The 16,070-nt window shown below is 38.7% G+C and overlaps 1 protein-coding gene across 4 annotated transcripts in view; it reads left to right on the top strand.

Moving 5' to 3' along the window:
• The window catches only part of myo1b (myosin IB), a 257,206-nt gene extending 244,288 nt beyond the window's left edge, over positions 1-12,918 (top strand). For all 4 annotated transcript variants that reach the window (XM_048534332.1, XM_048534330.1, XM_059647158.1 and 1 more), the window contains 2 exons: positions 6,963-7,090; positions 11,590-12,918. In XM_048534332.1, the coding sequence (XP_048390289.1) occupies positions 6,963-7,090; positions 11,590-11,713 (252 nt within the window). In that variant the 3' untranslated portion in view covers positions 11,714-12,918. The remainder of the gene's footprint in view (positions 1-6,962; positions 7,091-11,589) is intronic.
• Positions 12,919-16,070: the final 3,152 nt, after the last annotated feature.

The raw sequence follows: 16,070 nt of genomic DNA, 5'->3' as shown, positions 1-16,070 counted from the left end.
TGCTGGATCGGAAATTGATACATTTTTATTAAAAGTATTAAGAGTGTTAAGAGATATGGGGCAAAGGTGGCCACACATCAGCTATTATCTCATTGAAAGGTGGAACATGCTCACAGGGCTGAATGGCCTACTCCTGTTCCTATGTTCCAACAGTTGCTCTTGGGAGCACTACAATTGCCTGGTCATTATGCAGTAACACCTGTTATAAATGCAGATGTTGAACCTTTATTTTATATAATGCTTTTCGAGGTGTCTCTAGGTCCCAAAGCATTTTGCAGCAATTTAAGTAACTTTGAAGCATATTCATCTTGTGACATGTGGTATCTCATTTGCACACAGCAACCTCCGCCATACAGCAATTAAACAAGTGGCTTGGTTAGCAGTTTTCTTGTTGACTAAAGGATAAATATCAGCATGGCGGCTCAGTGGTTAGCACTGTTGTCTCACAGCGCCAGGGACCCTGGTTTGATTCCAGGCTTGGGTGTTGCCTGTGTGAAGTTTGCACATTTTGCCCATGTCTTGTGGGTTTCTTTCCCCAGCCCAAAGTTGTGCAGGTTAGGTGGATTGGCCATTTTAAATTGCCCTGTGAAGTCGAGGGGTGTGCAGGTTAGGTGGGTTAGCTATGATGAATGGGAAATTACAGGGATATGATTTGGCGTGTGGGGAGGAAATGCTCTTCAGAAGGTCAGTGCAGACCCGATGGATCAAATTGTCTCTGTCTGTACTTACAGGGATTCTGTATTGGCAGGGAAGCAGGTTTACCTGCTAAAATATGTTAACAGGGCACTTAGAAAATCTCAATATGAATTGGCAGAGTCAACATAGATTTATGAATGGGCAATCATGTTTGATAAATCTGTTAAGGGTTTATTTTAGAGTATAATGAGTAGAATTAGTAAGGATGCAGAATGTAGTTCATTTTATTTTCAAAGAACATACAACAAGATGCCACAGAAGAGAGTGCTACTCAAAGTCAGGAGCGGTAGGATTGAAGATAATGTAATTGAATGGATTAAGCCTTAATTAATGGACGGAAAACAGCAAGAATAAATTGAACATCTTTGGGTTTGGCAAGCTTTGACTGGCAGGGTATCTCAGGGACTTGAACCACATCTATTTATAATCCATTTTAATTACATAACAGAAGAAACTGAACGTTTTGAATCCAAGTTTGCTACATAGTTAGGTTGGGGAGTAAGTAATAAGGAGAGCATACGGATTATGCAAGGGCATGGAGATGAATTGGATACGTAAGCAAGTAAACGAGAAAAAAAAAGAATATTTTGCAAGTTGAGAGACTGGGTAATGTTTGCATTCAAAGGAACCTTGGGAGTCTCTCACTGGACATGAATTACAGGATGTTTAATTGTCGCTACAGTCGAAATTTGGAAGCAAGCAGTATGCTAAATTTTATTCTAACGGGATTGGAGTTTAACTCAAGAATTGGTGAGGTCACAGTTGTGGTCTCGTGTGTAATATTGGCCCTTTTAATGAAAGGATATCATTCCCTAGAGTGCCATCAAGACTTGCTCATGGAATTGAGAGCAGTCCCATCAGGAGAGATTAGATAGAGTGAGCCTATATTTCCAAGAGTTTAGAAGAATGACAGATGATCTGAGATAAATATATTAGTTTTTTTAAAGGCGTTAACAGGATAGAAGCTGACAAAATGTTTCCCCAGCTGGAGAATGTTGAATCTCGAGTTGCAGGCTGAGATTTTGGCTACTGAGTTGGATGGCTCATGTTGAGAGCCTCGTCCCTGTGCATCAGTAACAAAAACAAAGTTGCTGGAAAAGCTCAGCAGGTCTGGCAGCATCTGTGGAGGAGAAAACAGAGTTAACGTTTTGGGTCTAGTGACCCTTCCTCAGAACTTGTGCACCAGGTCTGCCTTGGTAAAGGAATTACAAATTATAAATTGCAAGATTCTCACTCAGGTTGGAGGCAGGTGCAAGATACAGTCAGACTCACTGACCCCCTAAGATACTAGAAGGACAAAGGAGAAAGCAAATGCTGAGCTGGGCTGACTTAGAAAGCCTGTGTTGGTTGACTGGGGCTTCATCCCATTGTTTTAGAAGATTTTAGGCCCCCTACACCCTTCATAAACCCTCCCATTATACCTCATTGCATGGCCTCTCCTATATCCATGTCAACTCAAAGATAACTCACCCAGTAACCACCATGGGCAGTCCTGGCAAGACATACAGAAATGAAACAAAATCAAGTTTGAAAAATCTAAATGAGATCTCACTGCATACAGTGGTAGTGAAAAATCTCACATTCATGAAGCCAGTGAATGCTTTTAAATCTGAAATGGTCAATCGTCTATTTTAAAAAAAAACTTCTATTCATATCTGACATCAAAAACTGCTGATCCTTGAATAGGCTCTTTATGCAGTCAATCAAAGTGTGAATTCAGAACTTCCTGCTGAGAGTACAGTAGCGTTTGAAATTTAGCCAAGTTTTCATAATGATATAATATTAACTATTTGCTAAATGTTAATATGCAACAATGTTATTTTGACAAACACTATAGTTGTAGCCTGTTTTTCTTTTTAAACAGTTTAACTTTATAGCATGGCATTTAAGCAGAATCCGCTATTCAAGAATATTTATATCTTCCCTATAAATTCATGACTCCCGCATTATGGGTTAAGGTCCTTGCAACAGCTAAAATGGAACCTGTTTATATATGGCAACAAATTCAAACTGTTTGTCTCGGTGCTTTTCTTTGAATTGTACTGCGCTAACTTTCCCCTATTGCTTCAAGTAGTATTGTTAGAAATAGAATTTGAACTTCCTTCTCCTGAGACCTTCTCATTATATTTTAAAGGTTCACTGAGTCTTCCAACTCTTCAAAAATCTGGCACACACGTTTCAGCATACAGGGTTTGCCATTTGGGACTGAGCTGTTGAGAAATGCCTTAACTCAAAGGAGTATTCATATTTGGAATTCTCTGCCCAGGAACCTGTGGATCCTTGCTCATTGAATATATTCAAGACCAAAGTTAACAGATTATTGGCAACGAAGAGATGGTATTAGAAGGTTGGAGTTGAGGTAGATGATCAGCCATGCTCTTGTTGTATGGAGAATCAGGCTTGAAACTGGTGTATTCCAATTCCAATGTTTTATGTTTTCTGAATAGTGCTGTACTTTTAGGTAATGTTAGCGGGAGGCCATTTGAAGATAAGAATGAGGAAGGTAGCAGGGAGAACAGTGCAAGATCATGAAGAGCAGCAATTTTTAATGATTCTTTGACAATAAATAGCGAGATAGGAATGAAACTAAATGAGAGCAATCCCACACAGAAGAATAGGAGGAGGATAGAGTCGTTAACCATGTCAAAGACTGCAGAGATATGAAGGAGAATGAGCCAGAAAGTCTCCGTTTGTCACAGTCAAGTAGTAGATTGTGCAAGTTTGATAGGAGCTATTTCAAGACTTTGGAACAAACAACTTCAAAAATGCAACATTCCCTCAATCGTGAGTTGAAATGTCAGCGTAGATTTTTTGTACAGTTTCTGGCATGGGATTTAAACTCTCAAATTTAAGAAAAGGTGCTGCTATCCAGACAGAAATGATGTGCATAGGCAGGTCTGCATCAGGCTCAGCTCAAATGCTCTTCACAGTTTGATAAGGTACCATTACTGGTCACCTCGGTTGTGCCATGGGAATTAACTATACGGATGAGGAGCTATATGCCAGAAGTGTGAAGCGTGTGGAAAATCAATGATAAAAGCTACATGAGAAATGTTCAGGGTTCTCTCTCCGTCCTCAAAGCTAATGAAACAAAGATACCCTGTTGCCCAGTTAAAAAGTTACAGGATTTAATCTCAAATTGTCTTTAAGGATGTGTTCTTTCTGCCATCCCCTCAGGGAGTGTTTTAAAAGTATCTAAAACTTGGCTATTGGGGATAGTTCAAGACCCCTACTATGATGTAATTCTGGAGCAGTCAATGACAACAGGAGCCACAGGCTAAATGTGAACATTAGTATACCATTAACTTTCATTATTGTGCTCTGGTGATGGGTGTGAAGTTATTGCTGAATACAGCGTTTGTCTGACATTTTAACTTAATGCAATTCAAGAAGAGTTATAACTAATTTAGTTTGCAAAGTGCTGCATGATTATGAAATGTTACTGAGACAAATAAATGCAAACAGAAGTGCAGGTCAGTACTAACCAGAGTGAAGCTTGTTTGATCTAGGGTTGCATCAGTTAAAGTAAAAAATGCAGCAAATTAATTAGTTTTTTTAAAAAATAAATTGATAGTATCGTTTTGATTTGTGCATTTGTGTTAAATGGAGATCCAACAGATCTAATAAACCCTGTTTAATTTACTGTGGCCTTGTGTCAAGTAATACGTGTATGTCTTCACCTAACAGCATTATGTAACAACACATGATTTCAAGCATTGTTTCAAATTTGTCTGCTTCATAGGCTCAGTTAGGAGCTACTTTACAGTTGTACTCATCCAGAAATAGTAATCAAAATACCCACATCTATGGATTTGTGGAGATTTTCCACTTTCCGTAAAATTGACAAGTTTTGCTTTGATCTTCTCACATCTTTGGGGCTAGCTATGTTTTTATAATTTTGAATAAATTCCAGTACATGTTGGGGAGCCCTTTTCAAGGGACAAATGGAGGAAAGTCACGACTCCTGCCTACGGGAGAGTGAACAACATAGTTTGTTTTCAATTTTAAATAGCCTAATTATACCAGAGTTTAAATTTGTTTGCCTCCACCACTTGTCATAGCTAATCACAGCCAGTTCTACTGTGAAACTAAAGCTGGAAAACATATTACGTGATTTCCCTGTTGTCGTATATATTGTTTGAATGTACCTGCCTATATTAGGGCAGACATAGTCACCATTCCATTACTCTGGCTGAGAAATGAAAGCATGTATTCAGCTAAAAGTGAAATATTGCTTCATTTGCTGGAGTTGGATCAGGAAACCTGTCTAATTTCAAAAGAATGGGTCTTCCAGTTGGTTGAGAGCTCTGAGTAATGCAGTGAATGGGTTAAAATTAGAAAAGTATCCAACTTCCGCATTCAAGCTGCAGTGTTGAGGCCAGAACTTTACTTATTGGTGGGATGTAAAACCTTTGTCACAGGCAGACAAGGACCTCACTAATGTTCAAAGATTAAGGAAAAATAAATGGCATAGTTGGGGCCTGACCCCGTTTTAACCCTGTGGTGCTTGGATTACACGTGGTACTGTGAAGAACTTCTGTCCGTTTGTTTCAGAGTGTGAAGTCATCCCAGTTAGTGAACAATTGAATAATTTTTAAATGTTTCCTTCTGGACCAGGAGTCGTCATTATACTTCTCAAGGCAGAATTTTTTAGCCTCCCGTCTCCGGCAATTTCTCCTAACCTGTGCTTGACCTTCCCCACTTTGGCACAGCAGTCTGTATGTTGATTCAATTGTTTTCGATTGGGGCATCTTTTCTGAGGAAGGAAAATAAAGTTCAGATGTTAAAAAGGCTCAAACGTCTTACTGTGTTGGCTGCCAAGTATTTAAATCATGCCACACCACCATCAACCACCCCCCCCAAAAAAAAATCCACGTCACGCTTGCAACCCCTGTTAAATGTATGTAATGTTAGGAGTCCCATATTTGAGATTGGGATAAGGTTATATGTGAGCTCCTTCTAGTGACAGAAAAATATATTGCAGTACTAAACATTGCTACTTTTCCACAGGAATGAGATATGTAACATTCATGTTCTACGTATCATGGCGAGGGTTTTTAGGCAAAGCTCAATAAAGAAGGGAAGACTTTCTTTTCCCGTTTTTGGTATCTGACATTCCAGGGGCACATGATTGTCAAAACACAATACTTTGATTCCAGCCTGAGAAGATTATCCTCTCCATTATGCCATTTTAGGAACTTAGAAACAGCCTGTTCCACCTCTCGGTAAGATCATAGCTGATTTGTGGCCTAACTCGGTATATCTGCCTTTGACCCATGTCCCTTATTATCTTTGCTTAACTCATTTAACATTAATAGATCCAACATCCACTGCCATTTGTGGACAAAGTGTTCAGTTGTCTATCACCTATTGTGTGTAGAAGTGGTTTCTACATCTCTCCTGAATGGACTGGCCCTAATTCTCAGACTTTATCTTTACCTGCCCTTTTTTATCCTGTTACTATCTTGAAGACTTTGATTAGATCATCCCATAACCTTCTGAGTTATAAAGGTCTGATTTGTGTAATCTCTCCTCATAACTTAGCACCTAAAGTCCATGCATCGTCCTTGTGAACCTACATTGTACAATATATCCTGCCTCGGGTCTGGTACCCAGCTCTGCTCACAATACTCCTAGTGGGATATAATAAGATTTTTCATAACAGTATCCTCATACTCCAGTCCTCTAGATTATACAAGCCAATGTTTCATCACACCTTGGCTCTTTCTTGCACCTGAACCCTAAGTCCCTTTGGACATCCACGAGCGTCCGATGGCTTATTCCTGTATTCCTAAAGTGGCATTATAGGGTGTGTGATCTTCTCAGCCACTGTATTTGACATCGTACCACCTTGAAATTACCCTGATTAATCCTTTCCGACCCAAGTGGATAACCTAAAACTTGCTTACGTTGAACTCCATCTGCTACAGTTCTTCCCACTCTCAGCACAAAATTACAAAAGGATATTTATAGACCATCATCTGCACTTTCTACAATGCTGCCTAACTTTTGTCATCAACAAATTTGGATATATGACTTTCTAGCTATTATCTAAGTCGTGAATAAATACTGTGAATAATTGAGGCCCTACTTGTTTCATCTGTGGAGGCCTCTTGCTGCCAGCTTTCATCCTAATAACTAGAGATGGGTTTGAGCAGTTAAGTGCACTGGTTTATCTCTGGTATTCAAGGCCTTGTTGATAGTGGATTACTGTACGACATACTCCAGACAGGAACACTAATTCTGCCATTTTTCTTTTTAACCAGGGATCCACAGCTGCTGCAAAGGGTGATTTCCTGTTCACAAGTGATCGATTAATTGAGATCATCACAAAGCTTTATCGCACAATATTTTTCAAAACCAACCAGAAGATAAATGTTGAGATAAATAATGAGTAAGTTCTGATTTTTTTTGGCGCGAGGTGCTGGGAAACATGGATGTTCTAAATCTGTTTAGAACACTGGAAATGCACCCAAAGTAGCTGAGGATCTGCAGATAGAAGATGAAGTCATTTGTTATGACTGGTGGTCAGAATGTATATTCAGTCCTGGGCACTGTGTCACAGGAAACAGGTTCTTGATCTGTTTAGTCAACAGCACTAATTCTCCCCATCCTAAAGCTGGATGGCCTGCTGTTCCATTGCACCTTTAGCTTCATCCGGCATTTTATCAACAAAACATTTATTCCTTCCTCAACAAATCATTGATAAGAACACCACCCCACCCATACCTAAACTTTTCTCTGATCTTGAGCAATCAATCTTCAACAAAGATTTCAGCTCAGTCCTTTTACATCCCACCAGAAAGAGTTTTCACTTACTGTGTCACTGAGCTCTCTTGTCACCTTCATTTTCACAAGGGTCTTTCTCCATCAGATGCTCACTCTTGTCTTCAAAATTCTTAGTTTACCCTGTACTCTTCCTTGTTACCCTCTCTAAAACATGTTCAATGTGAACTGTTTATAACAATCATCTCATTCTGTAGAGTCAGACTTGAAATGTTAACTTCTGTTACTCTTTCCACAAGTGCTGCCAGACCTGTTGGGTTTCTCCAGCATTCTGTGTTTGTTTCAGATTTTCTGCACCTGCAGTATTTTGCTGTTATATCTCTCTTTCTCTGCTTCCCTCACTTATTCTGATTGTCTCTGTCTCTGAACTTGCAGCTGTCTTGTCTTTGGTTCAACATTAATATTAACGTTGAATCTGCTGACAATGGTAGCATTGTTGTTTTTTTTGTGAACTAACCTCAACTTAGTAAAGGCTAAAATCTAACTCTTTAACACCACCTCTGGCCTTCTCCAGAATGTTGCTTCCACCTACCGAACATCAAAGTCATAATTTCCAAAGGTATCATTGACCTTTCTCCTGTGCAAAACTTCCCTCCAAATTCCAACCTCGGAGTGTTAGATTTTCTTCATAGAGGCGAGTGGTGGAAATCTGGAAAGTTTTTGGCTTTGCACACCCACCTCAGGAGCAGTATCTCAAATGGCTGAATTTTCAACCATGGAAGATTGGTATTTGTTTGAATCGGTGTCACCACGGTCATAGATCAGAGGTGACCCTAGGGGCTGCAAATTGCTTAGGTGGGCTTAGTAAAAGATCAGCTCTGATGAAGGGTCTAGGCCCAAAACGTCAGCTTTTGTGCTCCTGAGATGCTGCTTGGCCTGCTGTGTTCATCCAGCCTCACATTTTATTATCTTGGAATTCTCCAGCATCTGCAGTTCCCATTATCTCAGTCTCTCTTTTGTCAGAATTTGTCTAATTTGCTTTGTTAAATAGTAGGCCATCTACACTTCACATTCACTCACTCCCCAGGCTCCTCATCAGATACCGGTAAGTTTGGGGACAGAGCAAGGCACTGTCAGAGAATCACAGAATCCCTACAGTACAGAAAAAAGCCATTCAGTCGAATGGGTCTGCACTGACCATTTGAAGAACACAACACCCAGACCCATCCCCTCAACCTACCCTTAACTCTTGCATTTACTCTGGCTAATCTACCTAGCTTGCACTTCCCTGGACACTACTGGGCAATCTAAGATGGCCAAATCACTTAACCTGCAAACTTTAGACTGTGAGAGGAAACCCATACTGATATGGGAAGAATGTGCAAACTCCATACAGACAGTCAACCCGAGGGTGGGCTCAAAACTTGGGTCCCTGATGCTGTCAGGCAGCTGTGGTAACCACTTTACTTCTGTGCCGAAGAGCAGCAGGCATGAGAAAGGGCTGAGAGTTAGAGGGTTGAAGAGTGTGAGAGAGCACACCAAAGTGACACCAATTGGGTCACACAAGCAACACTGCTAAAATGATTCTAGTGACACCCGATGAGATTGCAGGCCTCATTGTCTTGTTTTAAAGCTAGTAAGTCAACATTAATACAGTGAAATTGTACATTGAGTCCCCACTTAATGTTACAACATACATGTAGAAAGTTCATTAGTTATATTCAATACATTTAAATCATTGAAGGTCTTTTCGTCCCTTCGAAAAACAAACATTTGTTTTGATAACTCCAAAAGAAAGTTAGCTAATCGCTTACTTACTGCTTTCAGCTGCCTGTCAAACTGTGAACTTATTTACAATCCCCAATCATGGTGCTGTCAAAATAGTCAAATAGCAATAATAATAATATTATACCACTTAACGTCGACAAACATGTTAAAACTGCAAAGACAATTCTATCTTTATTCTCACACATATTTATGGTATTTATTTCTTCAAAATTTAAAAGGACAATGATTGAAATAACCTGGCAGTTCTACATACTGTCTACGTCTGCTACTTTAGAACATTTATGTCACCATTAAAGTTGTGGAACATTCACACTGGAGTGAAAATCAGGTTCTGTTTCCGTGCACTGTATTAAATGGCCCCCTCTGCTTCTTTTTTAATTTTGCTTCTTTACTTGTTACATTGCTATCACTTATTACCACCAAAGCCCTTTTGTTTCTTGATTGTTTGCTGCTGCTCTATGACAGGCATTAGTTTTGTTCTTTGACTTTGTTCTTTCTTTCCCTGGCTCTGAGCTTGCTCAAAATCTGTTACATGTCAACTTTTTTTTCCACTTGTTCTGACAAGTGATCACAGACTTAAAACATTAACTCTTTCTCTGGCCTGCTGGGTATGTCTAGTATTTTCTGTTTTTTATTTCAGGAAATATAGATAGCCAACAGCTTTTCCCCATGGTACAGGAGTCTTAAACTAGAGGGCGTAGATTTAACATGAGAGGGAAGAGATACAGAAGGGTCTAGAGGAGCAATTTTTTTCACACTGAGGGTGATGAGTGTCTGGCACAGGTTGCCAGATGTAGTGGTAGAAGTGAGTACAGTTTCATCATGTATGAAACACTTGGACAGATACATGGATGGGAGAAGTATGGAAGGAAAGGACCAAACGCAGGCAAATAGGACTAGTTTAATTGTGAAAACTGGGTGGCATGGACAGGCTGGGCTGAAGGGCCTGTAAACTTCTATGAAAGCTGTATTGGTCTTAGACAGCTTGCAGTGCAAATGATACCAGGATTCAAGTAGTTGTTATCAGAGTGTAGATGAAATTTCTGTCTTCTAGAATATAGAAGACTGAAGGATTAATCTAATTAAGGAATTTAAAGCGGCTAATGGATTTTGTTGTGTAGACAGCGAAGCTAATTCTTCTGACAAGGAAGTCCAGAATGAAGGGAGAAAATTAGAGCTGGCTGTTCAGGGGTGACATCAGGAAACATAATATTTTTGAAATGTTGAAAATTGAAATTTGGAATTCTCTTCCCAAGTTGCCTTCCTTAAAGATAGATTATTTGAAACTGAGTTTCATATGTTTTTGCTAGACACTTTGTATTGCAGGATTGAAGTGGGTAAATGGAGTTGAGATACGTATGAGCTATTTTCAAAGTGAGTGGTGGAGGCTGAATGCTTTTCCAAACTGAAGGACATTCCTGCTTAAGTATGTGAGTTCTGCAGGCTCAAAAAGTAAACAAGTGCCAATGGTCAATGATCTAAAGTGAAAAGAGCCGTCATGCTGAAGTGGTAGTACCCCTACCTATGAATCGGGTGGCCCAGGGTTAAGTCCCACCTGCTGCAGAAGTGTGTAATAATGTCACTGAACAGGTCAATCAGAAAGTACATCTAAATTTAAGCTGCAGATTACAACTGTTTGACTTTTCATCAAGTAACAATCGAGGTTCCCACTGCTACATCTGTCATTTTCTTCTTTCATTTTCAAATAGTTTGTATGTTTTAAAAAATAATTGAAACCGTTAGGTAAGAGTAGAGAGTTTGAGTCAGATTTTGAATCTTTGCGCAATGCAAATATCCAGCCTACTGCAGGCAGGGCAAGGGTTTGAAACTGAGATACCAGGTTCGCAGAGATAATGGGAACTGCAGATGCTGGAGAATTCCAGGGTCTAGGCCCGAAACGTCAGCTTTTGTGCTCCTGAGATGCTGCTGGGCCTGCTGTGTTCATCCAGCCTCACATTTTATTACCAGGTTCACAGTTGTCTTTGTGTTCCAACAATGGTCTGAAGAACATAATAGTCACAGGATTATGAAGTTCTCAAGGATATTCTAATACTTTAATGTTATCAGTGGTGTCTGCAAGTGGACAAATTTCGTTTGGTTGTGGGCAGCATGCTTAATGTCCATTGACATAGTTAATAATTCCTTCAATGTAGCAGGACTCTTGTGAGTTTCAAATTATTATATCTAAGATGACAGGAATGCAGTTATCTTCTTTTAAAAAGTGTGCAATAGGACCTAGGTTGTGTTTGTGTATACAAAATATCTGATCCAAATGAAAACTAAGTGCATGATGGATCCAACAAATGTTTTTTTCAATACAAGTCTGCAACGTTACATTTTTGTTGGATTGTATTAACATTTACCTCTGTTTTGTTTTAGATTCCTGGTTCAATTCAATCAGGATAAAGTCTGTGTGAAGTTCATTCAGGGAGCACAGAAAAATGGCAATCTCCCTACATGCAAAAGGAAAAATAATCGCCTCCTGGAAGTCACGGTTCCTTAATTGTTGCAATTCTGCGACAATTACTTACTGCACATATGGTTATATATTCTTTCTGTTAAGTTTTTCTTTTCTCCTGAAGCTGTGACTGGTTGATAGCAATTGTGTAAATTAGTGGTTCTTTCAATTTATTTTCTAATATCAAAACTTGGTTTTTAAAATGGTCAAGGGGGAGAAAGAAACACCAATGAGTTCCTTTTGCAAATGTCAGGGTGATAGTTTCCTGTCATTGAGTGTTCAAGATGATCAATTATGCCATTGATTTAACCACTCAGCTAGTGGTTTAGCCTGGACCAGTTGCACAGCACTATAGTTGGGCACATGGAATGGCTGGATGAACTCACTGCCAATAACCGCAGACCAAATAGCCACTTGCATGAGGCATCACAAACCGGTGAAATTCCCCACGCATGAGTCGCACCTTCAGGAGAAATGGGGTTGGGGTGATTATTGGAGCAATCTCTGGGCGAGAAAGAATTATGGGATCTGAAATCGGATTCGTGAACTTGGACCTGAGCTGGATGTCTCAGTGTGTGAAACATTGTAGTCTCGGCTTTCTGCAAGGCAGAATCTAACACTAGATGGAGGAGCAAACAGCTTTTAAAAACCAAATTGAGCAAAGTGTGATGCTGTGGGTGATTGTATTAATATGTTGTGCCTTCGTATTTTAGAATCTGTCACTTGGTTATGGGGATCAACTTTTGAGGTTAAACAATTGCTGAACTATGTACAGGAATACTGCTAATTTAGAAAAGAAATTATGCATTGTATGTATTGTACAACCAAAACAAAAAATCAATTCTAAAGCATTTTGTAAAGGCTATTTATGTTGAAGTTCTGGGAGAAGTCCTTGGTACACACGGCCTGTGTTGAAAGCTGTAATACAGCTGCCAAGCCAGTATAACACTTGCTACATCACTTACAGTTTGTGGAATCTATGCTACACGTTTCTAAAAACAGTAACAGAATGAATTGCAGTTCAATGGTTTTTCACTAAGAAATGTTTGCGATAATGAGATGTAAATAGATTGAAGTTGGTATTGTGATCATAGATTGATGTTTCATAGTGATGTAATGTTGCAATCATGTTTTTATATTTAATACCTCTTTCAAGCTCCTTCTACCTGGAGAATTTGCATATTAGACAGCAATCAAAATCAGAGTTAACATAACTGATTTCTTAATCTTTTATAAATCTGTTAAATTTATTTGTCTGTGGTGTTTTCTGTTACATGAAAGAGAATGTGAGTATCACAAACCACTGAATTAGGTTCAGTTAGTGACCTGATCTCTCAGCTCGTGTATACTTAGATGAAGGATAACTGATGCATTACCATTTATTGAATTTACATTATGAATAATTCCACATATGTAAAGCTAAAATGAATGATGAGGGTTTGATACATGTTTACATATACAGAACACATTATGAAAATATTCAATGCTAGTAATTCCTATTTTAAAAATGGACTTCCCTGTCACACTCCCCTGCAAAAGGAGCTGATAACAACTTGTGTATGTTTGCATTTCCGTCTGATTGTCTGTCTTTTTTTTGCACACCTTTACCTATTCATTCCTACTGTTTGTTTAGCAAGCTTGGTACTAATGTCATTGGAAGACAATTCAGAATATTGGTAATGTTAAATTCTCGACATTTTTCAATCTCTACGTCAACTCCGCTGCAAGGTTTTCTTTTCTTGCTATAATAGTCATGTCATTTCAAAGAAAATCCAATTTGGGTACCTCTAACTTTTCCTTTACTGCAGGTTCAGGAGAGCCATATTTAGAGCTTCAATGCAGTGTCAATGAAGTTCTTACTAATGACAATTCCACATAGCTGACACAAAAACTCACTGCAGCTATATTAGAGAGCCATAAAGTGTACATAAATTATAGTACCTTATACTAAAATAAACAGGTTTAGAACTGATATACATTCATTCCAAATAATTTTTGAGTCATTGCTAATGTATCACTGTCCATGGATGAGATTTACTAGCATGGAACTGATATACATTCATTCCAAATAATTTTTGAGTCATTGCTAATGTATCACTGTCCATGGATGAGATTTACTAGCATGGAATGTGCATGTGCTGCAAAACCAAAAGCAACTCCAACATAAGTTTCCATTGTGTCTTCCAAAGTTCAGCTATTAATTGCTATAAATTCCTCTCTGTTAACCATAGCAAAAATATTTAGGTCAATCCTGCGGGACTTAGTGTAGAAATATTGTGCCATCCCTTACATGGAGTGACTATGAAACACTGTCTAAAATGCTGTTGTGAGAACAGATTTTTATCCCAGAGTCAGGAAAACTTGCTTTGCTCTTCAGCGTCATGTGTCATGCTCATGAGGAAGTTACAACCTATGGGAATGTTTGGCCAAATCTTGGGTTTTATCAGATGTGTATTCTAACTCCAACATCCCCGTAAGGGTGGATCAGAGATAGTTTTAGTGAGTCTTACAATACACGAGTAAATTGAGATGACTACTGTGACCCTTTTTTTCAAAAATGTCTTCGGATTGATTAGTGAGAATTGGTGATAAATGGTGAACCGAAAGATGTGACATTTTTGAAAGTAGCTTTTCAAAATATTAACCAAGAAATTAGTTTGCAGAGCTCCTGATTTGGTGCACTGTGTGGTCTCCAAGCCTTCCAATGTGCTAGGCAGAAAGCACATACCCACTGCTAGCTGGATGCAAAGCATTTTGGCAAAGTCCAAAAAAACTTGTTGTAGTTTGGGGTTGCAACATATGAAATATGTATATTAAGCTTTATTTGCAGTTAAGCACTCCTGGAAATGCAACAGGAATATGCTGTTAAGCCTAAGGTCCTGGACCAAGTTCTGACTGGATTTATGGCAAGAGATAGAGAAGTTGCAAAAAGGAGACCTGTATATCTAATGACAATCTACCATTGAAAATTGTAAAGGACATAGTCAATGTCATCATGAGTATTCCTTTCTAGCAGAGTCCTTTGCATGGGAACCTGAATTAATTAGCTGCCAATGTGTAAGTTTGATAAATAGCACTGAATTTTGACTTGCAGAACATCAGGGTGGCTAGCATAATGCAAATAGCCAAAGTAGGTTTTTCACTACATTGAAGTGAAATTCCTTGTGTATATCCAGTGAGCTAGCAGCAGAAGATTAAAAAAAGTCAAGAAAGTTGCTGCATAATTATAAAAACTTACTTAGTTCACTAATGTGCTTCAGAGAGGTGAACTGGCCACCAATCTTCAGTCTACTCAATATTCGATTCTAGTTTATGCTATATGTTTGACTTTTTGAAATGAAAGGCACTGAACATTATGCGGTTGTAAAATCAATGGCTGGGGCAAGGCAATCCAAGATTATCTTGTACCTAGAAACGTATCTGATAACTGCCACATCCCGGAACAAACAAACAAAAATGTTGAGAATACTAAATTTTGAGATCGGTTGCAGGAAGATTTAACTGAAAGACTGACGAATTGTGGTCAAGAAGATAGTGGTAAAGCACAAGCAGATTTTTTACCAATGCATTTTTCTATTTATTATGCATTCCTGAAGAATGTCTGTGACCTGCTATCCATCACATGAGAGTGACACTTGAACTATTTGACATCTGTGGTACGGAAGCAAGAGTGATTACATCATATTATTTCACATTAAATTTGAGGGTGAGAAATTTAGGTTTGAAATTCTTGTGTCTTAAATATCTTAAGCTTCAACAATGTCAATTACAAGAATATGCAAACAGAGTTAGCTAAAATTGCCCTGGAAAGTCAGTTTAAAATGTAAGGTAGAGAAGCAGGGCGGACATGTTTTAAAAAAAAATTACCTCTCAACAAAAGTACATCCATTGAGGAAGACAGATTTCTTAAAGAATAATGGATAATTTGTGGCCAGCTAAAGTATTTACGGATGCTATCTAGAACATAGAACAGTACAGCACAGAACAGGCCCTTCAGCCCACAATGTTGTGCTGACCATTGATCCTCATGTATGCACCCTCAAATTTCTGTGACCATATACATGTCCAGCAGTCTCTTAAATGACCCCAATGACCTTGCTTCCACAACTGCTGTTCTATTCTTAAAAAGGTGTCCAATGTTGCAAAAATTGCGATATGGCCAGAAGACTGCAAAAATTTTAGAAATCAGCTAAGGATGACTAAGTACAAATAGGGAGAAACTGGTGTATGAGTGTAAACCAACAGGTAGTATGAAAACAAATCGTTTAAGCTTCTGCAAATATGTAACAGGAAAGATAGTAGCAACTGTAAACATTGATCCTGTAGAAAGTAAAACTGATGAATTAATAATGGAAAATAATAAAATGGTAGAGACTTTGAACTAGTATGTTGTGTATGCCTT

The sequence above is a fragment of the Stegostoma tigrinum genome, chromosome 7 (genome assembly GCF_030684315.1).
Source record: "Stegostoma tigrinum isolate sSteTig4 chromosome 7, sSteTig4.hap1, whole genome shotgun sequence".
Taxonomy (NCBI): domain Eukaryota; kingdom Metazoa; phylum Chordata; class Chondrichthyes; order Orectolobiformes; family Stegostomatidae; genus Stegostoma; species Stegostoma tigrinum.
Note: the sequence above shows the minus strand (reverse complement) of the source record. Positions and strands in the feature narration are given on the sequence as shown.